Source organism: Callionymus lyra, chromosome 16, assembly GCF_982586985.1.
Source record: "Callionymus lyra chromosome 16, fCalLyr1.hap1.1, whole genome shotgun sequence".
NCBI lineage: Eukaryota > Metazoa > Chordata > Actinopteri > Syngnathiformes > Callionymidae > Callionymus > Callionymus lyra.
In genome coordinates this window covers 19,435,056-19,460,305 of record NC_141833.1, presented here as the reverse complement: position 1 = coordinate 19,460,305, position 25,250 = coordinate 19,435,056, and the positions used below count along the sequence as shown (strand labels likewise).

The window sequence follows — 25,250 nt, the reverse complement described above, 5'->3', positions numbered from 1 at the left end:
TGCCATCTAGCGTTCAAACTTAGGTAATACCATTTTAGAAAACATTTAGGATCGAAATAAAACTGTGTCGAATAATAATAATACAAATATAAATCAGAAAAAATGTATTATCAGTATTGCAAAGACACAAAAATGTGTGATGTTTTGATACTGTATGAAATACAATGGTTGATATATTTATGTGTATAAAATAGGATTAACAAAATAGTACAAAATTATAGTAAAAACCTGCCTTTTTTACTTTAATTTTGTATTATTTTGTTTAGTACAAAATGAATAGTAAAAAAGGGACTTTTTTTTATTATAGTGGGCATATAAAAAAATACATAAATTAGAGATAAAGTATATCTAATCTAATCTATACAGATTAAATAATATAATAAATGAAAATATAATTGAATAACCGAAATGTTCATAATTATCTTTAAAATAATACAAAAACAATTTGTAGACTTGTACAAACAATTGTCCTGTATGTTCTTTAGACTTTAGACTTTCATTTAATGTCATTGCACAGAAGAACACGGCAGTGAAAAGGGAACGAAATTTCGGCAACTGTTAAAAAAAACACAACAGATGTATATATAAAGTATAAATAAAAATATAAGCTAAAAACAAAAATAGTCCGATATGGTTTAAACATCCTGTCTCTGCAGTCCAAAAACCAGAAGTTAACTGAATAAAAATGTGTCTACAATTTTAAAACCTTCTCCAGGACGTCTCCCCGAGGAGCTGGGACAGTCAAGAATGAAGCACACAAACGAAACCTGGTGCACGTGGTTAATCAGTGTTTGTCTTTATTTTCATATACAAAAAGATGACTGTATTCTCATCTAGTTTATATTTCTAAGCATTTCAACTGACAGATAAAGTCACCAATCATTCCATTTTTAGTGAAACACACACACACACACACACACACACAACACTCACTCCCGTACACACAATTCACATGAACAGGGAAAGTCCACACAATCCAGCCAAAAAAAAAAACAACAAAAAAAAAACCCATCCGTACTTTAAAAAAAAAAAAAAATATGTCGACTGTAAATGAAAGAAAATAATTCTTGCTTTCACATGATTCACGCATGAAAAAGGAAGAAACCCTTTGACATTTGTAAATATATACAATTTTTTTGTCTTTTTTTTTTGTGTTTGTTTTTCCTTCTCTGGAGATGGGACCGGTTGAGTGTTCCTAAGAGGTACTGCATGAGGTAACTGATTCTGTTCAGACGAGTGTAAGACAGCATCCGGAGGTATCGAGCAAAATCACAGCGAGGTCTGTTTGTGATTTCTGGCACAATATGTGTGTAAAAAAAACAACAAAAAAAAACAGCACCCGGGGGGGGGGGGGAGAGGTCACGCTCAAGGTCAAACCATCGGAAACCCTGCACCGTGGAGCGAGAAGGAAACCAGGCGTGACTGACATGACTATTGCTGTTTTGTTTTTTTATAAATATTGCTGGACCCTTTTGACGACACGCGCCCCCCCGAAGATGGCGCTGCGTCTTTTTTTCCTCTTTTTTTGTTTAAAATCACATTCCTGACACTGACTTTTTTTTTTTTTTTGACCGAAAACCTTTACAGACCACTGTTTTTTTTTTTTGAATAGAAAAAAAAAAAGAAAAAGGTTTTTTTCCCACAGCACTGGCACGACAGATGAGGCCGTGTGTCGTCTACAACTATCACTGAAACAGCTCGGAACATCACATCAGCAGGTAAATATTGAGGTATAACTGTTCCAACCCCAGCAAGAATCTTTTTTTTTATTTATTCCATGATGACACGAACACGTCTTTTTTTTTTTTTTCTATTTTTTCTTTTTTTAAGCTACACAACTTCTGACCCAGAGGAACCGATACCATCACTCGTAGAAAAATCAGTAACACAACTTCCATCTTTGAATATATATATTTATATATGTATATGACCGCAGGGCTAAGTTGTTGTTGTCGGGTTTGGATTTTTTTTAAATAAAAAGTTGGGATCCCTTTTTTTTTTTCCGAGAACGGTGGAGCCCTGACTTCCTGTCCGAAGAAAAAAAACAAAAGCAGATAAGTGTTTTCGGCAACTTCGTGTCCTCGTCTATTTACATCTGCCTTTTTTTATTTATATATATATATATATATATATAAGGAAAATATAGTCCGACAAAAAAAACGCACCACGCTTCAGTTTTTTTGCTCCCGTTTTCTATGGATTAAAGTGGACGAATTGAGAGAATAGTGGAAGTGAAGAAGAGAGTGCAGCCACGGTGTACGACTTAAAAGATGTGGAGTTAGAAGAGACGCATTTGAAGATGCGGAGGTCGGAAAATAAAAAATAAAAATGGTCCAAATAAGTGAAAACATCAGTTTTATTAACAAAAATGTCGTTTTTAAAAATCAGAATTCAATGCTTAAATGAGGAGTAAAATAATAAGGGGTTTAGTAATTAGTAGTGTAAATAATTTAATGTTTTATTATTCATTGTTGGTGTGTTCCTGGACTAGCAACATTTTTGTTCCTTAAAAAGAGATAAAGTCTCAAGTTTAGCAGCAAATCAGTGATTATTGTGCATCGAAAAGTGGCAAAATTGGTCATAATTGACGTTTAAACTCATTTATTTGGGGGTAAATAACCAAACTTGACTAAATGTATGTGATAAACTTCAGATATGATGCATTATTGTGAGTTTTAAATCTGATTTAATGTGATTTTTTTAATCCAATTTATTTAAGTATTTACCAAGAACTACCAGTTTATTCGCCGACTTGTGTCAGAATATTTTCTTTACCTTTAAATGTAACAGAAACTATATAAAAAAAAAAAAACACAAAAATGATCAATATGGAAGAAGAATGTGCAAAAAATACTGCATTTCTTTAGCAATTTCAAGTGGTTTCTCCAAGTTTATTCATTTGAGATGCAATTGCCAAAAGTTCTACTCGTGTCCTCGGGATAAAAAACTACTTTTTATGTAGTTTTAAAAGCAAATAATTGTTCTCGTTTAGTTGAATCTTGTGAACCAGTGCAGTTAAGACACATTTAGAAGAAAAAATGTATTTAAAAAAAAAAGATAATGGTTTATTTTTAGTGGTTTTAAAGGCAGATTTCTCTTCAAAACCTGCACTGAGATCATTTTAAAACGACCTCAAAACGATGGATTTGTAGGAAAAAGCAAGAACTGATCTGTGTTTATTGTAAATAAGAGATTTAAAATGTTTTAAAAGTTAATAGACAGCGTAGAACTAGAAGTTACTACACGTGACATGAGAGAAAACATTCCACTGACGTGACAAGTTGTAAATCCGTCAACGAACCGATTATAAAACGAATGGCGTAGAGCTGACGAAGAGCTTGATCATCGTTTACGCTCAACCGTGCGTCAATATCTACCGTGCGCCTCAAAAAACCCTGGGGTTCCCCCTCCGTTACGTCGCTATAATCGCTCATTCGTCGCTAAACAAATCGGCTTTAATTCATTTCAAACGGGAGCTTTGACTGAACGCCGCGGCGGCGGGAAATTCTGTCGATTCAGGCCTCGTTTTGGGGGGAAAAAAAATAAAATAAAAAGAAGAAAATCTCCACAGACGACAAGAAAGGCCCGACGGACAATAAAATATCTACTTAAAACACAATAGAATACAATAAAAACACGAGTGGATATACATGTAGAAAAAAGCCTGAGGTACTTGTCAGAACATCTGAGGTCAGTCTGGAGGAGTAAGCAGCTGAGGGGGCTTACTTACCCGGTCGAGAGAAAAAAAAACATTAAAAAAAAACACACACAAACACACACTAGCCTCGCATCACACGGATCGTTATGACATGTTAGCTTCTACAAATCCTTGAGTATCCTGGAATAGTCACAGCAGCATCACGGACATTCAAACGTATGGTTGTTTTTTTCTTTTTCGACGACACACACTATGGCATTGCATTTGACGGACAAAGGCAACCATTTTTTTTTTTTCCGAGAGAGATTTTTTTCTTTTCCTTGCATGACGTTTTTAACGGCGACTTGAGGTATCTGGAGACTTGTTGGTGTCCTGGGGGGGGGGAGGGGGGGACCCCTCGACCCATGAGTTTCTCTTTTCAGAACGAAAAAAAAAGAACAGACACGTTGCTTAATCAAGTATGGCGAGGATGAGTCACTCGTAGAAACGTCTAAGCTAGTATGTCTCAAAAACAAACACACACTCGCACGCTTCAATAATCCAGAATGTGTAACATTTTCGCGACTCCGGTTTCCTCCTGGAGCAACTCGGAAAATCTCCTTTAAAAATAAAAATCCCGGAATACGTCCGTGGTAAAAAAAAAAAAAAAGTCCCAAAGAAGCCTAGTGGATTACCTGAGAGGTAGTTCCTCAGAGGCACAGACGTGCCCCCGAAATCTTCAACAAGTCCAAAACGTCCCGCTCAGCACCCTTTAAGCTCCGCCCCCCCCCCCCCCGAAATTTACTTGTTTATCTCCGAGGTGTTTCACAGGTTTTTTTTAAAAAAAAAACGAGGGAGCGACACTTGAGTTTTTAAAAATCGAGACCCCTGAGGAAGATGAATATTTTTTTTTTTTTTTCGTCTAACAGTCTCGGAACTGGTTCCTCCGAAAAAAAACAAAATAAATGTGTGCAGCGAGTTCGGTTCGCAGCACGAAAGAAATCAACGAAAAAAAGTTCATTTGGCCGCGTCGTGACCAGACGAGGAAATCATGAGGTAATGAAAAAAAAAAGTAGACTAACACCAAAAAAGAAATACATGAGGTAATGACGACATTGAAGTTTGACACGCGGGTGTTTTTCCTCCGTAGACGTGCCCATCGCGATAGCTTATTACTACTTCAAAACTACAGCAGATGGATGTGTTAGTAAAAACACTGAGAACATTAAAAAAATACCAGTATCGGGGTGAGATAGCAGCTGCATTCAAATTGCTAAGTTGTTGGTTCTCTCTCTCTCTCTCTCTCTCTCTCTCCCTCGCTCGCTCTCGACAGTGTTTCTTTTTAAATATTCACGGAGATCCGCTGAGTTGGAGGAGAGGAAAGAAGAAGAAGAAGGTGGAGCTCAGGTGCTGGACTCTTTGGGAGGTAGGTCCTCGTTGGTGAGCGACGTGACGATGGAGGCCGGGCTGTCTGAGGTATTAGTGCTGCTGACGGTCCGGGAGATCTGGCCGATGCGTTCCTCCACGCAGCCGGCGGAGAGGCGGGCCTCGGCGTCGTGGTCCCAGCATTCCTCGATGGTCTCGCTCATCTGGCTCAGACCCTGGAGACACAAACATGAAGACGGAGACGCTTTAGGGAGACGCTTCGGAAGGAACCGTTCGAACTGACTGTGATTCAAGGAGGTTGTTAGATATTGACAAGAATCTGGCGACACGGTGTCAACGATACGATATGTAGTTACCGTTGTAACGAGGATATATTTGTAGTTTTGTCGAGGACTTGACTCCATAATCAATCAATTTTCAGCTGTATTCAAATCATTTTCAAGTAGAATCAAACAATTTTCAACTGTAATCAAACAATTTTCAACTTTAATCAAACAATTTTCAACTATAATCAAATCATTTTCAACTATAATCAAACAATTTTCAACTATAATCAAACAATTTTCAACTATAATCAAATCATTTTCAACTATAATCAAACAATTTTCAACTATAATCAAACAATTTTCAACTATAATCAAACATTTTCAACTGTAATCAAACAATTTTTAACTATAATCAAACAATTTTTAACTGTAATCAAACAATTTTCAACTGTAATCAAACAATTTTCAACTTTAATCAAACAATTTTCAACTTTAATCAAACAATTTTCAACTATAATCAAACAATTTTCAACTTTAATCAAACAATTTTCAACTGTAATCAAACAATTTTCAACTTTAATCAAACAATTTTCAACTATAATTAAACAATTTTCAACTATAATCAAACAATTTTCAACTTTAATCAAACAATTTTCAACTATAATCAAACCATTTTCAACTATAATCAAACAATTTTCAACTTTAATCAAACAATTTTCAACTTTAATCAAACAATTTTCAACTATAATCAAACAATTTTCAACTGTAATCAAACAATTTTCAACTATAATCAAACAATTTTCAACTATAATCAAACAATTTTCAACTATAATTGAACATTTTTCAACTGTAATCAAACAATTTTCAACTCGAATCAAACAATTTTAAACTAAAATCAAACAATTTTCAACTATAATTGAACAATTTTCAACTGTAATCAAACAATTTTCAACTATAATCAAATAATTTTCAACTATAATCAAACATTTTCAACTAGAATCAAACAATTTTCAACTATAATCAAACAATTTTCAACTAGAATCAAACAATTTTCAACTAGAATCAAACAATTTTCAACTATAATCAAACAATTTTCAACTAGAATCAAACAATTTTCAACTAGAATCAAACAATTTTCAACTAGAATCAAACAATTTTCAACTAAAATCAAACAATTTTCAACTATAATCAAACATTTTCAACTATAATCAAATAATTTTAAACTATAATCAAACATTTTCAACTATAATGAAACATTTTTCAACTAAAATCAAACAATTTTCAACTCGAATCAAACATTTTTCAACTGTAATTTCAAAATATATGGAGTCACTGTATCCTCTCGTCCTCAGTTAAGGCTGATGTGCCGTGGGATCTTATTGTTCAGTTAGCTGAGGAGATGTATATATATACTGTATATATATATATATATATATATATATTTTATACAATCGTTATAATTTTGATATTTCAAATGTTTATCTAAATTCCTTTTAATGAATTGAGTCGAATTATTTCTTTATTGAAAGATTCAATTTGTTTTTAATCGAGTAATTCCATTTAATAATTTGTATATTGAAATAAATTTGGAAATTTAATTTGGTTCTTTTCTCAAATAATTGAATAAAAAATTGTAATATTTCCTAAACAAATTATTTTATATATTCAGTTTTACACAGTTTGTTATTCTTATTCCATTTTCTTTTTTAAATGAAGTCTACGTTTAATATTTTTTAATTTGTATTTTTTATAATTCAATATAAAATGTTACTTGATCTGACAGTCACATGATCGCCCGAGCGTCGCATGATTGGCTGCAAGTTTGATCAAGTAGCTCGGAAATCAGCGCCTTTTTGAATTATCAGAAAAATATTAGAATATTAAACTTTGTGTAAAATATACAGATTTTTGAAAATTTTCAATAAAACTCCAGCTTCCAAAATTATTTATTATTTATATTATTGAAATAAATGATTCATTATAAAAACGAATTTAACCCTTTAATAAAGAAATGATCGCTTTTGAATATTTAAAGAGTTTAAGCTTTTCATCCATTCACTATATTGGTGGCACTGATATATATATACTGTATATAAATATACATATACATACATATATACATACACTTATATACACACACACACACACACACACGTAGACATACACTGATATATATACATAGAGACATGCCATCCATCCATCCATCATCATTCCTGCAGCAGTACTCACAGGATGTTTCAGCCAGATGTCCTTAATGACTGGACGCATCTTCTTGTGCACGACCACATCCTGCAGGTCCTCCAGGGACGGATGTTGACCGATCTCGTCCTCGAACGGCAGCATGTACTCGCCGACTGTAACTGAGGCGACCAAGGGATGAATTAAACATGAATCGCAGGTAAACGGAGCACTTTTTCCAAACATGGACGCCCTCGAGCGTCTCTCGGGTGACTCGGAATACGATCGTTCGTCGACGGGATCGTTTTTTTTTTAGACCCGCCGACCTTTGACCCCTCGGCGTGAAAAACTCACCGTCGACGTCGGAGCAGCGGGACACCAGCTCCCACAGCACCAGGCCCATGGCGTACATGTCTATCCTCAGGAAGGAGTCGCGCTGGAAGTTGATGGCTCCTTCCAGAACCTCTGGAGCCATGTAGCGCCGCGTGCCCACCTGGTACCAGAACACACGCTTAGCTCCACATTTAACTTAACACACTTAGTGTCGTCGTGGTCGTGGTCTACCTGGCCGTGCGTGTCTCCGGGCGGTTTCCCCGGTTCGAACCGCACCGCCAGCCCGAAGTCTCCGATGATGGAAGTCAGGTCGTCTCGTAACATAACATTCTTGCTCTTGAAATCTCTGCGGGATCAGAAAAAAAAAATCTCAACATCCTGGACCTTTGCCTCGATTCCAGAGGCGAGCGTGAGAACGCGGGTTCTTACCTGTGCGCGATGGTGGGCTTAGGCCCCTCCCCCTTGTAGCTTGGAATGTCCTCATGGAGGTAGGCCAAGCCGCGGGACATGGTCTCTGCGATGAGGCACAGCTCGTTCCACGTCACCTGGTTCCCCTTCAGGTGGTCCGTCAGCGACCCCTGCAGGAGCCGAAAAGTCATTTCAACGACGGAACCGAGCGGAAGTCGAGACACGAGATTCAACAACGATGACTTCATAAGTATCTGAAGAAGCATCAGGACTGAGAACATGAGCAGCTCACTGACAAAAAATAAACAGAAAATAAATTAAATTTATGGTTAAATATTAAGGGTTACGTCACCTAGTTGAATATTTAACCTTTACCTTACTGTCTTCTATAAATGTTTTAATGTAAATAATGAAAAAATAAAATATTTTTGTTCAACAAAAGTGAATCTTTTTTATACAAAAAAACTAGATTTAATTTAGTCATTTACGTTCCAAATAAAATTGTTATTTTTTCCAGCTATATTAGTAAACAGCCCGTCTTATGATGTATAGTAAATAAAGTTTACAATTTTAATGGATTTTTTTTCTTATGTTCTCAAAAGGCTGGTAAACTTTGAAAACTAAGTGTTGGATCAACCAAAATTCAAACTCACCAAATCAAATTCTACTCATGTCGACTAAGGGTTAGGATTATTTTTTTAGAGTTAAAGACAAAAACTTTTGTTCATTTTAATGTAGCGACTGGAGCTCAGTTGTCTTTGCCTTCAACTTCGTCCAAAAAGACACTTAAAAACATCCAAATACCTCCACGGGGCTCATGGCGAGCGCTTCCAGTCGTCTGTCTGCACTGAAAGCGCTTGCGATATTTAACCCGGAGCACTTCCTGTCTGTATCTTATTATTATTTAAACTTCCGTTACAAAAAAGCTTAAAATATGGACTCGTTTCATTTTCCCAGAACAATTCTTCTCGTTGAGGCTTCAGTGCGAGAGCAGTATTTGGATGTCTTTGAGTGTCTTTTTGGACGAAGATTAAGACGAAGACAACTGAGCTCCAGCCGCTACATTAAAATGAACAAACATTTTTGTCTATAACTCTATAAAAGGACAAATTACTCTGAAAATAATCCCAACCCAAAGTCGACATGAAGGCGAGTAAAAACTGAGTGAAGTTTGGCTGAACTGTCCCTTTAAATAAATATCAACTTTGTAGTTAATGTTTGCTTTTTATTAGAGCATAAGAGTTTTCTCCTAGTAGAGCAAGAGAGGTCATACTTTAAGACTGGTATCATATCGATAACAGCTGGTACTCACAGCCCAGGAATCGGCTGGTATCATAAAAGTTGGATCGATGCATCTCTATCTGTAATCTTTGAGCACCTGGGCCTTTATTGTAAGTAAGTTATTCTTCTAAAGCGCTTTTCTAGACCAGGGTCACAAAGCGCTTAAACAATAGTCAATAAAATAGATGATAAAAAAGGTCAAGATAACACCGAGACAAACACAAGAGTCTCAGAGAATCAAGGGAAAGTCTGCACGAATAAAAGTGTCTTCAGATGTTTCTTGAAGGCGTCAGTAGATCAGACACCGAGCTGATGTCCTTCATGTAGCCCACACGTTCTAAACATGCACAGTTTGTACCAAACTAAACTAGTAAATGGATGCAGACGGAACATAACTCATAGGAAGACTGAGAGGCAGATGCTTGTATGAGTAAAAAAACAGAGTGTTGTCTCCTCTAGTGTCAGCGATGTATTTTTAGAACCTATACTGGCCGTTATGTTTAAGAGACTAATAAAATGCTGCCTTTAATAAAAGAAGCTCCGCCGCGTCTGTAAATAAAAGGCCAATATTTTTCCCGCCGACGTGGAATCCCAGCAGAGGCGACACTAATTTCTCATATAGGGGGTCCGTGTCGACGGGGCGAGGAGACTCACCCGCTCGTGGAACTCCGTGATGAGCCACAGCTCCGCCTCCAGGTTGCTGCCGTGCTTCTCCGCCGCGATGTAGCGCAGGAGGTTCTCGTGTCGCATCCCGGGGGTGATGAAGATGTCGCGCTCGTTCTGCCACGACTGCTTGTCCTGGCGCGAGCAGATGTGCAAGCGAGAGTTGAACAATCTGGCAAGAAACCCTTTCTCTCTCGTCAACTGACCTGGACTGGAAATATCTTGACGGCGACGTACTCGCTCATCAACTGGGCCTTCCAGACGCAGCCGAAGCGCCCCCTGGCTTTCACCTCCAGCAACTGCAGCGGCTTGAGGCCCACCAAGGGGGACGGGGGAGCCGGACCAGGATCCTGGAGGAGGGGTTGAAGATGTTTATTTACCTACTTATGTCTCAAGATCTTATTTTGTCTGTGGGTTGAATTCAATTCCTACTGTGAACTCATTTCCTACTTTCTCACAAATTTCAAAAAGGTTCCGCTGAGCGAATGAAAGGAAGAAGGAATTGGATTATTTTTTTAAGAGGGTCTCACCTCGCTCAGGTCCACGTGGCCGTACGGGGGCTTGCGGTGCCGGTACATCCACAGAGCCAGGACCAGGGCCAGGGAGAGCACGCAGAGCGGCAGCAGTGAATAGACCAGCACGTTGAGCAAGGACGGCACTCTGGGCGGAGGCCGGATTTTCACTGTCGGGGCATTAGAAGAAAAAAATAAATCTAATGGAAAAGTAGGTCAACGGCAACAAATCCTAGGCAAGAACCAACTACTGTACGACGGTGAACATTTTTAGTTACCGCCGCTCAGATTAGAGATTAGAGAAGAGAACACACTTCAAGACGTGTTCAAATTAGGATTCGACCCTTTGAACAGTGTTTGGAATACGTTGTCAATAAAAAGTATTTTATAACCACAGTTTGTTGATGTTTTAGATGTGGGCGGTACTTCATTTCCACAAGGATTCTTTTAAGGGATAGCTAAAGTTTAATATCTATTAAGTCTATTAGGTCTCCAGCTGTGTAGTATCGCAGTATCGAGACACTTGAATATCGCAATATATTTTTCCATGATCCTGTTTTGATACTCAACAGTATCGTATCGATTTTTTAAAGTTAACTATTTAACATGCAAATATTAACTGGATTATATTCTTGGTTTCCTTCTATTGTGAAATAATTATTCTTCTGCCGTTGATACAGAACTCAGTGAGAATTGTGACCCGCTCTAGTAGAAGAACTCACATTTCTCCGATCCTTAAAACTCTTCACTGGCTGCCAGTTTCTTTCAGGATCAACTTTAAAAGGTTCTGGTTGTGTTGTCTTGACCTTTTCAGCATGTATTTTATTGAGTATTGTTTTGATTGTTTAAGCGCTTTGTGACCCTGGTCTAGAAAAGCGCTCTACAAATATTACTTATAACAGCATAATGTGTTCACTATGCCAAACAGAAACTCTATATGGGACCATCATGTGGTAGGAAACCAGTCCAGAAGTCTGTTGGATTTCACAATTAAGTTCATTTTTATCCACTGATGTTATTTTTTCTTGCAAGTATTTCCATTTAAATTTTTCAGCCTCGCCTGAAACACAGGCCTGTGAAAAAAAGGCTAACATTAAACTTAGAAAAGGCTGAGAAACTGTGCTGTAATTGCTACTTTTGAAGACAGATTGTGTATAATTTTCCATGTATTTATTATTACCGTCCGTTTTATTTTGAGCGACGGACAGATTCTGTGACTCCTGACACGTCAAGAGGCTTCGTTTCTTTCAGGTATAACTCAGAAAAGAAACCTAGTAACTAGTGAAAAGAAGTAAAACACCATCTATGTGGGACTATCATGATGCAGGAAGCCAGTGCAGAGTTACCTACGATTCCCCATTTTATTCACTTAAAACACATTTACTTGCCAGTTATGCCATTTTATTCTTTCCTGGGTTTTTTTCTGCCTCACTTTTGACGCCGCTCTTTGAAAATAGTTATAACATTAAACTGGTCTGTAGTGCGAAAAAGGTCGAGGACCTCTGCTCTAATGACTACTTTTGAAATAAGGACTGATTATATATACTTTTCCATGCATTAACTTCTACCTTTTTTAAGGTTTTTCTTTTTATGCCTCTTTACCTTAATGGCTGGGCTTGAAATAAAAGAGAGATTGTATATAATTTCCCATGTGTTGATTGTAAGCGTCTGAAAGATGTTCCGAGAGATGGGTCGATTTTCTCTGAACTCACATTAGCCTGTGACTCTTGATACGACAAGATGATCGTCTCAAAAAAAACAAACTGAATATAAAGAAAACTCTATTCTGGACCATCATGTTGCAGAAAACTAGTCCAAAAGTACCGATCATTCCCCATTTTTATTCTCCATTTTATTTTATTTTGGGGGTTTTTTCAGCCACTTTGAACATTGAAGTGGTCCTTGTTGCAAAAAAAAAGGCTGCTCTAATGACTACATTTGAAATAAAGACAGGTTCATGGACGTGGTGACATTAAGGAGAGGATGAAGAAAGTATTTAACGTCATCATTAGATCATTATAACGCCTTAAACGGCGAATACCTGCGACGGTGTTGGACTCTATACATATATACCGACACTGTGTTTTGCAACAGCCGAGTATCTAAATAAACACCATGAACTTCAGTTGCAAAATCCGCCACATTCCACACGGTTGAAGCAACACCGGTATTGATCGTTGAAGGGAAAAAAAAAAAAAAAGACCCGCAAAAACGTCTAAATTTAAAAATATGTAGATGCCGAGCGAGCGTTTTTTTTTTCCTCACCTCTGTTGCCGCTGCCGATCAAGTCGGGGAGGTGGGTGAATCGCTCGTTGCAGTAGTTGCCCTCGCAGCAGCAGAAGAAGACCTGAGGGTTCTCGTCCATGGAGACGCACTCTTGCCTGCAGCCACAGATGACACACGGAGATGAAGACAACAAACCCAAACTAGCTCCCACCGGCTATTTTAGCAGGCGGCGGCTGGATGAACAAACAAGATATAGGAGGCAGGCCTGAACCGTGACGCCCTCCTCGTCGTCTACATAACGATAAGGTTTTTTTTTTCGTTCCCTCTCCCCGAGAGCGCTCCAAATCTTTACGGCCCGCGTTAAAACTTCATGATGGGCGCCGCAGGTAAAATTATCCGACAGTAAATCCGGTAACAATCACGGGGTAACATGCGCGGCGCTGCCGATCCGTGCGCCTTAATGGCTCAATTAATCTTTGTGACAATGTCGTTCCACCGTCTCAGGAACGTTTCCAGCACTTCCCTCGCCGGACGAGAGACGGAAAAGGTCTATAAAACCAGTTACTAAGGTAAACTCACGACCGCCAGAAGTATAACTGTACATATTTATACCGCGGGACAGAAGGGATGTATAAAAATGACTCCTTTACTATGAAATAAGTAGATTTTTCTTTACTCTTGAGTACTAACACCAAGTGGCCAAAATGTACTACTATGGTTATAAGAAAATATTGACATATTTAAATATCAGGGTTCTTTCATGATACTTAAGAGCAAGAAAACTTGTTCCTACGGTATCACGGGATATTGTATCGTTGCCCCTGTATCGTGATAAACAACTCATTGCCGTTTAGCTTTAAAAGATGTATATAATCCTTTTTGGCTAATGGCTACATTCGAAAAAAAATATGCAAAAACCCCACACAGCTCGTCAAGGGTCACCATGAGGTCAAGCTGAAGAGCTAAAAACAGGGGTGGCTACAGTTTTAAGGCAACTTAAATACTTTGTAAAAGGTGTATTTTAACGTTAAACCTTTTAGGCTTTTGTTGTATAAGTTTCATTGCTGGGATTGAGCGCTTTTTTATCTTTTTAAATAAATACATTTGACCAGATATTTTGAGGTTCAAAACGTAAAAACTAATTGATCACATTTTCACATATAGAGACTTTTGAAAATCGTATTTGACATTCTAATGACTTTTTTTTTAACATGACTTTAATGACTTTTTAAGACTTTTTACAACCCTAGAATAGAAATATGTGACCAACCAAAGTGATTCCAACTATAATTAATATGTTCAAATTAAAGTACCCGCTGTCTTTATTTTGGTTTCGACCTTTGCAATGTGACCTTAGGTGGAAGAAATGTATTTAATTTCCGAGCCGAGGTTTAGATTTGAGGTTGGGCTGGAAAATGTGATCCTGGGAATCTTGACCATTGGAAACTCAACAACAATTAGATTTTAAAATGGCCACCTTGAATGCCTCAAAGTCGAGGAGGTCTTTAGGGTCAGAACGTGACGCTCAGCTGGTCATCAAGCGTCAACATCTTGTCATGCAGATGTTAACGTCTACACAAAGGGACCTGAGAGTTCAGTGACGCCCCCGAGGCAACTGGTTAACCAGATTAGCATCAGGTGACCAGAACAACAATTTCCCGGCGACGAGAACAGAAACGTAAGTCACTGTGTTTTGGAACCAAAAGAAGACATTCTGTCACATTCTTTTCAGACAAAATCGAGCCAAACATCCTCGTGTCAGCCTCGACACCCAAACCTTATTAGTCTCATTAAATCGATGCGCGGCCGAAACCGTCCGGCACTTTAAAGCATCAGACGCTCTTTGTGCGACGAGGATCTATGCGAACGTGTCCGCGGTGAATCATCCGCGATACTTCAGCCGGAGCCTGTTCAGGACATAATCAGCGGAAGCTTCCGCTGATCCGGGCGGCTGCTGCCGAAAGGGTTGAGGCAAGGACAAAAGGCTTAGCATACATTTACAGCTCGCCCCACGATGAGCCGGCAGTTCCTGTTCTGTTGCCGATCCACAACAACAGGTCCCGCCTCGAACCCTTTTCGCCCGGCGGCGGTTCCTGCCAACTCGCCACTCGGTGCTGAAGACGAGGACGCCATTTGCATAACTAAGGTCTTTGGAGTGATATGTTGGTCAATTTATTTGGCAAGAGTCCCACCCATCTGAACGAGTCTCGAGAGTAAAAACCCTTTTTCTTAAACAATCCCAACATCTACAACCAAATGAAGTCTCAGTGAAATTTTTCTACGTATCCTCTGCCGTCTCGCCGTTTAACCGATTTTACTGAATATTTTATTGTATTGCTTGTATTTTACATAAGAGATGTCAGTCAGGTAAGGAAAAGCTCCTCCTTTGTTCTATCCATTACCAAAAGGCGATTTATTAGAGGACCAGATAGACCTAAATACAAGATTTTTGTGGGAGTACAAGTTCGGAAATTATGGTGCCAACAAAGCGGTGAACTCCGATGACGCTTTTCTATACATTGTTCTATTCAGCGACGGCTTACTGGTCGCTAAAATACTGCATTTCAATTCTACATCTGTGAGGTTTAAAGGGATCGCTAGCTGCGATTGGTTCGCTGGGCGGCAAAGCATTGCGGGAGCCGTTACGGTCCCCATTAGCGAGAGGGATAATACCTCTACTAAATAAGTTCAAATTACTGTTTTGAATTGAAAGGAGTTGAAATTTAAATGGTCACTACTTTGGTAGATTTGGTTTAATGCCAGAGGTTATCAGAGCATAACCCCCCGCATTAATAGAGGGGTTGTTGCACATTTTAATGGTCTGGTTACTTTGTGACTTTGGGCGATAATTAGATGTTCTGTGATGCAACAATCGTCAGCGACGCTTCTTTAGTTCCAAGACGAGACTAGTTTTTGAGGGCGAGGACTTCGACGGCCCCCCCTTCGACCCGGATTTTGGACCTTCCTGAGCAACATGTATTGATCTCCAATCGTGTCGGGTCGATCTGGTCGGACATCAATACGGAACAGAAGGTCTTCTCACGGATTCATCCATCAGTCTGAAGCGTGTATCGGCCGAACGATGATGAGTAAGTTATGTTAGTTCATCGAGTTGAAACGTCAACATATCGACCGCTAGAGAAACCCTTCAGGGTCACGATCATTTTTTTTCTTGCCGCTCTGGCTTTTGTTAAATCATGTAAACCTGCCCCGACCCGGCCCAGTGACCCGACCTGTCGTAGCAGTTGAAGTCGTCCAGCCAGCAGCCCTTCTTCACCAGCTTGATGGTCCCTGAGGAGTTGAGCCAGGAGGCGTAACAGTGCAGTCGCTTGTCCTTCTCGGCCTCGCAGCGCTCGAAGCCGCTCTGGTTGGTCCTCTCCGTTCGCCAGTTGTCATTGTAGTAGACGCACTCCCGGGTCTCCGCCTCGCCCAGACTGTAACCTGTGACGGAGGGGAGAGGGTTAGAGTCGTGGCGACCAAACATGGATGGGAAGATGTTTTCCCTGAGGTCACCTGGAGCTTCGTTGAAGAGAGAAGCAACGATGCAAACGTTGATTATCAATACAAATGACTTGCTTTTTTCCATTATTTCTCATTAACATGGTGATAGCAAATATTCTCTTCACCCAATTATTCCAAATTGTATATATATATATTTATGACATCAAATATACGACAACTATTTGGTCAAAACATTTCAGTTTGGGTCAGTTTTTGTCGTTTATACATATACTTGTCAATTTCTTTCATCTTGTTTTTGAACACACAAAAATGGTAGAAATCATTTGGCCCGACACATGATAATGAATGTTTTTGTGATGATTAATGTACTATTTTTCAACACTTAATTTAGTTTATCCAAAAAAAAAGCTTTAGACGAGAAACAATTCCTTGAAAGTATTTAATAATTGGATCGTTTCCTTTGATTTATGCTCTATACATTTGCCCTTGGTTCTTTTTATTTTGCACTTTGTTTATGCTTTTGTGAAACTTCTGTACCTTTCATTGTCTGCTGTGTCCTGGAAATCTAATTTCCTGAAAGATATCTTCAGAGAAAAGTCTATGGGACATTACTAGAGTAATGTCAGTAACAAGACAAGATTTTGACCCCTAACAAATTAGATGTAAGCGATAAAAAAACGATATTACATTCCAAGTTTTGTTCACGAGTAGTTATAAAGGAGAGATACTGATGGTGCAAAAAAATATTCAATAGGCGACTGTGATATGATGGTTTAAAATTTTGAACAGAGGTCTCAACCAGTAATATTCCCCAGCGCAGAATTAAAAAAAATGTGGATAACCGTTTTAAAAATGGCCAGAATTTCACATCCTTTTCTCAGTCGAATGCCCGTGATAAAATTGAAAAAATCCGTCGGTAAACTCGTTGCATCTTTCACGTACTCGATCACCTCATTTTATTTTTGCATGCATTTTTTTTCCTTCCACACGTTGAAGGCCAGTCTGAAAATAACGCCTACATCAAACCGTTCGTCGGTGCAAAAAAAAAAAAAAAAAAAAAAAAGCTCCTCTCAAAGTCCTTCACCAACACACCTTCCTAGATAAACTCGTCTACACATTTATTCGGATAAATCTTGTTCGATAAAGTGCGACGAGGAAAAGGCGACAGGACGTCTTTCCCTGAAGCATGTGTTCGATTGTTTAAGACTAAAAAAAAAAATCAAAAAAATCAACATAGCTGTTGACTGACGGCTGACTACGATGAGTACGTCGTCTTCGAACATACAATGTATTTGCAATAGTTCAAGACAAGAAGACTGAAGTACATCCAGGCTACTACACTCACAACTACAGATCCTAAGCTTTGTTTTGGGAGGAAACCGGAGCACAATGATACACAAACAGCAAGTCCACCATGTTGGTAATATCTTTAAAAGTATTTAAGTGAAATAAATTTGAAAATACAATCTGGAAACCTCTTAAAAACAACATCTGTATTTAAGTGTAGATAGACTTTCAAATCTGTACCTTCATTACAGTTTTTTACAGATTATCAAATATATTCTGTCAAAATAACGCTGAACTTCAAGCGAATATAAAAACTATACATTGATACTGACGCTGACTAAAATTAGCAGTCGACAACCATGTTTACATGACGCCTCAAGCTAGTTTTTAAATGTGTACAGCAACGATTGTTGTCTGACCAGTTACATGTATTTCTCTGTCTCCGAATGTTACGCTGCAATTACCAAGTGTTGCCTTAAGGGTCGGAAATACAAGGTCAACAAGATTTTATGGCTTGTATTTCAATTAATTGTTTATAATACAGGATAATTTGATTTTCTTTTTAAATATAAAATTAACCTGCAAATATTGTTCGTTTATTTTTGTGATGTGATCGCAGCAGTCACTACAGCCTCCACAGCTATAGGAAAAATGAAACGCTGCGATGACTGAGGACGAGAGGATACAGTCGACTCCAGCGGCTTTTAAAGCTGATGTTTGGACATATTTTTGTTTCAAAACAAATGAAAGGATTAACAACTGAGGACGAGAGGATACAGTGACTCCAGCGGCTTTTAAAGCTGATTTTTGGACATATTTTTGGTTTCAAAACAAATGAAAGCAGTTACAACTGAGGACAAGAGGATACAGTGACTCCAGCGGCTTTTAAAGCTGATTTTTGGACATATTTTTGGTTTCAAAACAAATGAAAGCAGTTACAACTGAGGACGAGAGGATACAGTCGACTCCAGCGGCTTTTAAAGCTGATGTTTGGACATATTTTGGTTTCAAAACAAATGAAAGCAGTTACAACTGAGGACGAGAGGATACAGTGACTCCAGCGGCTTTTAAAGCTGATGTTTTGACATTTTTTTGTTTCAAAACAAATGAAAGGATTAACAACTGAGGACGAGAAGATACAGTGACTCCAGCGGCTTTTAAAGCTGATTTTTGGACATATTTTTGGTTTCAAAACAAATGAAAGCAGTTACAACTGAGGACGAGAGGATACAGTTGACTCCAGCGGCTTTTAAAGCTGATGTTTGGACATATTTTGGTTTCAAAACAAATGAAAGCAGTTACAACTGAGGACGAGAGGATACAGTCGACTCCAGCGGCTTTTAAAGCTGATGTTTGGACATATTTTTGGTTTCAAAACAAATGAAAGCAGTTACAACTGAGGACTAGAGGATACAGTAGCTCCAGACGCTTTTAAAGCTGACGTTTGAACATGTTTTGGTTTCAAAACAAATGAGAGCAGCTACAACTGAGGACGAGAGGATACAGTGACTCCAGCCGCTTTTAAAGCTGATGTTTGGACATATTTTGGTTTCGAAACAAACGAAAGCAGCTACAACTGAGGACGAGAGGATACAGTGACTCCAGCCGCTTTTAAAGCTGACGTTTGAACATATTTTGGTTTCAAAACAAATGAAAGCAGTTACGACTGAGTACGAGAGGATACAATGACTCCAGCAGCTTTTAAACCTAAAATTTGGACATATTATTGTTTCAAAACAAATGAAATCAGTAACAACTGAGGACGAGAGGATACAGTGACTCCAGCAGCTTTTAAAGCTGATGTTTGGACATATTTTTGGTTACAAATCAAATTAAAGCAGTTACGACTTCATCAAGTGTCATGTCTGTAAATTCTGCAACACCAGAGTCAAGTACTCGACAATACTACACATGTATCCTTGTTACTATAGCATTACAATGGGTTGCGTCATCAGATTCCTGCCGACACGAACCCTGAGCAATATGCATGCAAGACAGGTATGTGGCGCTTTAAGGCTCTTTTTAAAAATGGAGAGAAGGGAGGAGGAGACGACACAAAAGCATGCTGTAGGGAAGAGGAACAAAAACGACAACAGGTTTTGTAGTTTCCAATGACTAGTGGTGTTATGTAGACGCTATAATGATACTAGTTTTGCACAGGAATTTTCTAATCTCTCAGAAAGTATGGACTCAAGGCCGGGCCAACATATGGACGGACCCTCGGACAAGATCTCAGGGGACTTCATGGTAAAAACCATGTAAACATTGAAGTGAAGTATCATCAAATCCAAAAGCTTCTCTGCATATCGAGGCCACTTTGACCAGCTTCGTTTGGGGGGTCCCCCGTCTACCAGCTGGGAAGGAGGCAGACACAGGACCAGATGTGTGTGTGGGGGGGGACGGCTGGGGGGTTAGCATTTACATCTTTGGCCTGGGAACGTTCCACCGTGTGATTTAATCATCTTCCTGCCAACGTGGACTCCGACTGATCAGATCAACAAAGTGAATGTTGTGGCTGCGGCTTCACTTCCAAACATAATCAGAGGCTGCGACTCGCAGCTTTGTGTCGAGGAGGAACAATCTGTGTCGGGTCTTGGTGTCGTATCAAAACAAACAAGGAGGTTTTTTTTGTGTAAATATAGACTCACATGTGGGCTCGTGCGCCGCTCGCACCAACACAGATGGCAAGGGCAGATTTATGAAGAGGGTTTTTTTTTTTTTTAATCCAGAGAGTAGTTTAGTGATGAAGAAATGTGGGTTAAGTTGTTGATAAATCACAATTAAAGATGCCACGGAACATTGAATAATGCCGTTTATTTCAAAAGGTACACAAAGCAGCGTCTAACAAGGTATTTAACTAGTATACGCTGCCACACGGGAGTCATAAATCAAAATGTATTCATTGTGTATATTAAATAAAGACTCAAATGAAAACAGAAAACGGTTCAAACTAAGACATAAAAGGAGGGTTTTATGAAGGATTTACCAAGTCTTCTAGCAAAAAAAAACTACTTTGGAAACTGCATGAGAATTAAAATCTTTTAAAAGTAGTTTATTGATATAAACGTGGGTCAAATAAACAAGAGTAGGTTGTTTATAATAATATTCAAGATGTCAACCAACAATGAATAATGCTATTTGTTTAAATAAAGTTTACAAAGCAATAGCTAACAGGGTATTTAGCTACAATATGCAGATACACTGGATTCATAAAACACTATGTATTCATAGAGTACGGCTTATTTTAAAGGATAAAAGAAATGTCAAATTTAAGAAGTTATTTATAATAGTATTTCCAAGTCTCCCAGAATAAAAACCCACTTGGTATATTCACCGTTTGAGCTTTTCAACCTTGAAAAATACGTATTTTGATTAAAATGTGGGTCAGTTGTACAATTCTTATTTAATGGCTTTATTTTAGAGTATAATTAATCAAAGAGTCACAAACCAGCGTACATATACACACAATATTTAGCCAGAAAACTGTCTCCACACAGGATTCATGAGTCACAATTTGTGTATAGAAAGTAAATGTCAAGTTATGTTTTGCTGGAAGTACAGACAAAGTAGTGGAGAAAACATCACTCCAGACATACCTCAGGTATTACTAAATAAAATAGTTCATGGATAAAATAAATGCAGTCGAGTCTACACTTCTGGTTCGGACTAGAAAGTGAAACTTTAGATGTTAGCGGCGACGAATAACACTTATTTTTATTAATGCTTAAAACAGTTAAGCTTTAACAACATATTTAGCTATAAATTGTTGCCACACTTGACTCATATATAGGTTAGATTTATGGATCAAAATTTGGATACGGGTTCCTGAACTATTTTTTTTCAATACCAATTTTATAAGATCAATTCTAAGAAAAAAAATGACACGTAGTACAACTTTTGAGTTACTTAACCAGCTTTGTTTGATTAGCTAAATAGAACTCATACTAACAAGTAACAAATCAGGGATCAATACAGTTCTATCCATCGATTCTTCTTTTTCTTTATAACAAGCCACACATTATTAAGTATTGAACATGTGATGGTACCTAAAAACTTTGAATAGACAAAGCATGTTCTGATACTCGGTACTACTGATGCATTTCGGCTTTGACTCTGGTGTTGCAGAATTTACAGACCACATGACTCTTGACGAAGTCGTAACTGCTTTCATTTGTTTTCAAACCAAAATATGTCCAAACATCAGCTTTAATAGCATGTTGGAGTCACTGTATCCTCTTGTCCTCAGTTGGTTATGCTTTCATTTGTTTTGAAACAAAAATATGTCCAAATATCAGGTTTAAAAGCTTGACTGTATCCTCTCGTCCTCAGATCAAACTCTGTGAATGTTTGCATGTTGATTGTAAATACATTTTATTCATTGAATTACATTCTTTTATTTGCATTGAATAATAAACCATAAAGACACGATAAAAATAAAATACGGTTTAAAATAAAACAAGTACTTCTGCCGAAAAAGCACCCTTTTAAAACTGATGTTTGGACATATTTTTGGTTTAAAAACAAATGAAAGGAGTAACAACTGAGGACAAGAGGATACAGTGACTCCAGCAGCTTTTAAAGCTGATACTTGGACATATTTTGGTTTGAAAACAAATGAAAGCAGTTACAACTGAGGACAAGAGGATACAGTGACTCCAGCGGCTTTTAAAGCTGATGTTTGGACATATTTTTGGTTTGAAAACTAACGAAAGGAGTAACAACTGAGGACGAGAGGATACAGTGACCCCGACCCTTGTACATAAAGCTACATCAAAAATGTAAAAACAACAGAATTAAATTAAAGAACAGTCTGTTTGACAAGAAGTGGCTGAGAATAAGATCACTTCAGAAATACCTCAGGTGTGAATCTATAATAGTACAAGAAGTTTAATTAAAGAATTAGGTATATTCCTCACTTCTGGTTCGGAGTAGAACGATAAATTAAAATCTATTTTCATAAAGATAACGTATTCAGCTAGAAAGTGTCGCCACACCTGACTCACGAATCACATATTCATAACTTATGACTCATTTTTACATGAATCAACCGACTGGGGAAAAAAAAAAAGGAATATTCAACCCTAAGAATACATTGAATCGTAACCTTTTCTTCGCCATAACAAGTCTCGGAGTCGATGTCTCCCCGTGGTTCCCTTTGACTCTGCGTGAGATTTGAATCTCGCCTGATTTGAAAAGTAGCTTAATGAGGTATAAAAAAAAAAAAAGTGGGTCGACTACACACTTAAAAAAAAAAAATCAAGCCTGCATCAGTCGGGTGACAAATTGGAACTTTAGATGTAGCCACACGCCCGAAAATAAAACACCTTCAAAGATGAACCTGGAGTGAAGACTTCGTTTTGGACGACTTGGAAATTCAGAATTCAATTAGGGAGAAATAAAAAAAATACTCGTAGTAGTAGAGAGAGACACATCTGGAATCGCAGATAAGGTTTAACTTTAGGGCTTCTTCTTCTGCCATTAGGCAGGAAATGCCCCCCCCCCCCCTACAATTGCTGTCAATCATCGAACCCCTCGCCAGATTGAGTTTCATTACTATGGATTTTATGCGTCTGCGTGGACGAGACAGAGGTTTTTTTTTTTTTTCTTCCTTCTTTTCTACCGGACAATGGCGCGGGTTAATATATGTAGATGCCATTCACAATATGGCTCGGACATTCATGCCTTATCTTTGTTCGTGGAGAGGTGGTGGTGGTGGTGGGTCGGGGGGGGGGAAATAGAGCCTGTCTCTTTAAATCCCTGCCTATAGGAAGCTGCCCATCCCCCTCCTCAAGTGCTACCCCTTCACTAACATCTCGCAGGCTCAACATACATACGTTTGCTTGACCAGCCGCTAACAATGGGCTTCGAACGTGGCCGTGAAAAACAAAACAAAAAACAGTCGCCGGACGATAGGAAGTAAATAAAAGGGTTGAAATATTAAAATAAAAGAACAGATGTTTAATGGTCGCCGGAGCCGAGATGGCATTTGCGATACATCTGTGGTCACATGATCCAGAGAGAGAGGACTTTTACTACAAGAACCCCCCCGCCCCCCCACTACCCTCCTCCTGTGTGTGTGTGTGTGTGACTTAGCTAGGCTTACAACACAACCACACAAAATTCTGGAGATTACTTTACTACACACTAATCTATAAACCATAAAGCCTTTTGGCACACACCGGACAGATGTGGCTCAATTAAAATTTCATCGCCGTGGCGACAGAGAGAGAGAGAGGGGGGTTACGAACGGCCACATCGTGGCGGCCATTACGGCTGGAAATCATCATAATAATAACAATAATAACAATGATAACGTGGCGAAGGGGGACGTCGTGGGGAATGGATTTCACGTGGCGAAGGACTAGGGGAGTAAGAAAAGCGTCACAAACAAGGATCCAAGACTTGGGTCTTGGGTTTCAAGGATGTTGGTGCAGCTGCTGCTTTCTATTCCTGCCCTTGTTAAGGAAACGCAACAGTTTCAGGAACGTTTGGGGATGAGCTTAGTAAACAAACACAAAAAATAAATAAAAAAAGGTTTATTTGGTGCGTTCAGGGGACGATCGAAAAAAAAACAAAGCGGTGACACCAGTAGTAAGGGTTGCATTTCTTCCTGCTGGGTTTTTCCAAATTGTATTTTATTCCAAGTTGGATTTCTTGTTGTTGTTGTTTTTTTAAAGTGGCAAATGTCGCTTTAAATAAAGGGTGTAGTCACAGTGTATTGGAAAATAATCCGATATGTATCTGGATACAAGGAAAACCATAAGATACATCTCCAGTACCAGTAGTAGTATCGTCCGAGTACTTGCTCGGTGTGTTTACTACTCGTGGGGGTTTGTATTGGAATCTGGTGATATGATACGTATCACAATACAGGAGGGCAATAGTACTATGTATATTGTGACACTGTAACGGATATACGTGTGAAGTATTGTCGAGTACTCTGGTGTTGTAGAATTGACAGACCACATGACTAAGTCGAAACTGATTTCATTTGTTTTTCCAAACCAAAATATGTCCAAACATCAGCTTCTGGGAGCGACGTGTATCCTCTCGTCCTCAGATCAAACGCATATTGATCGTAAATACATTTTAAAAATGGAATGACTTTGTTTTTATATACATTGAATCATGAACCATGAAGACTAGATACAAATAAAACGTGGTTTGGAAATATCAACAAATGCTAGTATTATTTAAATGAGTACTAATGTATTTGTTTGTATATCAACACAATGCCGTTTGATTTCGACACAGTTTCGTGAAGATATATCGCTTACGCCCCCCTTAACCGGTAATATATGCAGGGAAAAAAGGACAATAGAGTTTAAAAAGTTGAACAAAACACGAGTAGAGTCACCGAGGAACAGTTGAAAAGGTTTAAAAAGAGGTTAAAAACCAGTCTTACCTGCGCATAAAGTTCCCAGAAGAAGTGAACAAGTCAGCCATGAGAAAGACATGTTCGGATGCAGGACACAGATTTCCACCGCGTTCCGTCGCCAACATTCAAAAACTCCAACCGTCCGAAACCATCAACGTCCCCGGGAATCGGAACCAGGACCACAAGGGGCCTAAGGGTCCCTTCCAGCGACGACCACCACCACCACCACCTCC

The 25,250-nt window shown here is 38.6% G+C and overlaps 1 protein-coding gene across 1 annotated transcript; it reads right to left on the bottom strand.

Annotated features, from left to right (window-relative positions):
* Positions 1 to 773: 773 nt before the first annotated feature.
* acvr2ba (activin A receptor type 2Ba) lies at positions 774 to 25,250 on the bottom strand. The gene is made up of 11 exons (XM_087810709.1): positions 25,045 to 25,250; positions 16,124 to 16,331; positions 12,930 to 13,045; positions 10,683 to 10,834; positions 10,359 to 10,502; positions 10,144 to 10,287; positions 8,230 to 8,378; positions 8,032 to 8,146; positions 7,822 to 7,960; positions 7,519 to 7,649; positions 774 to 5,238 (listed from the first exon to the last, which is right to left on the bottom strand). The coding sequence occupies exons 1-11, from the start codon at positions 25,094 to 25,096 to the stop codon at positions 5,041 to 5,043; spliced, it is 1,548 nt and encodes a 515-aa protein (XP_087666835.1). The 5' UTR covers positions 25,097 to 25,250; the 3' UTR covers positions 774 to 5,040.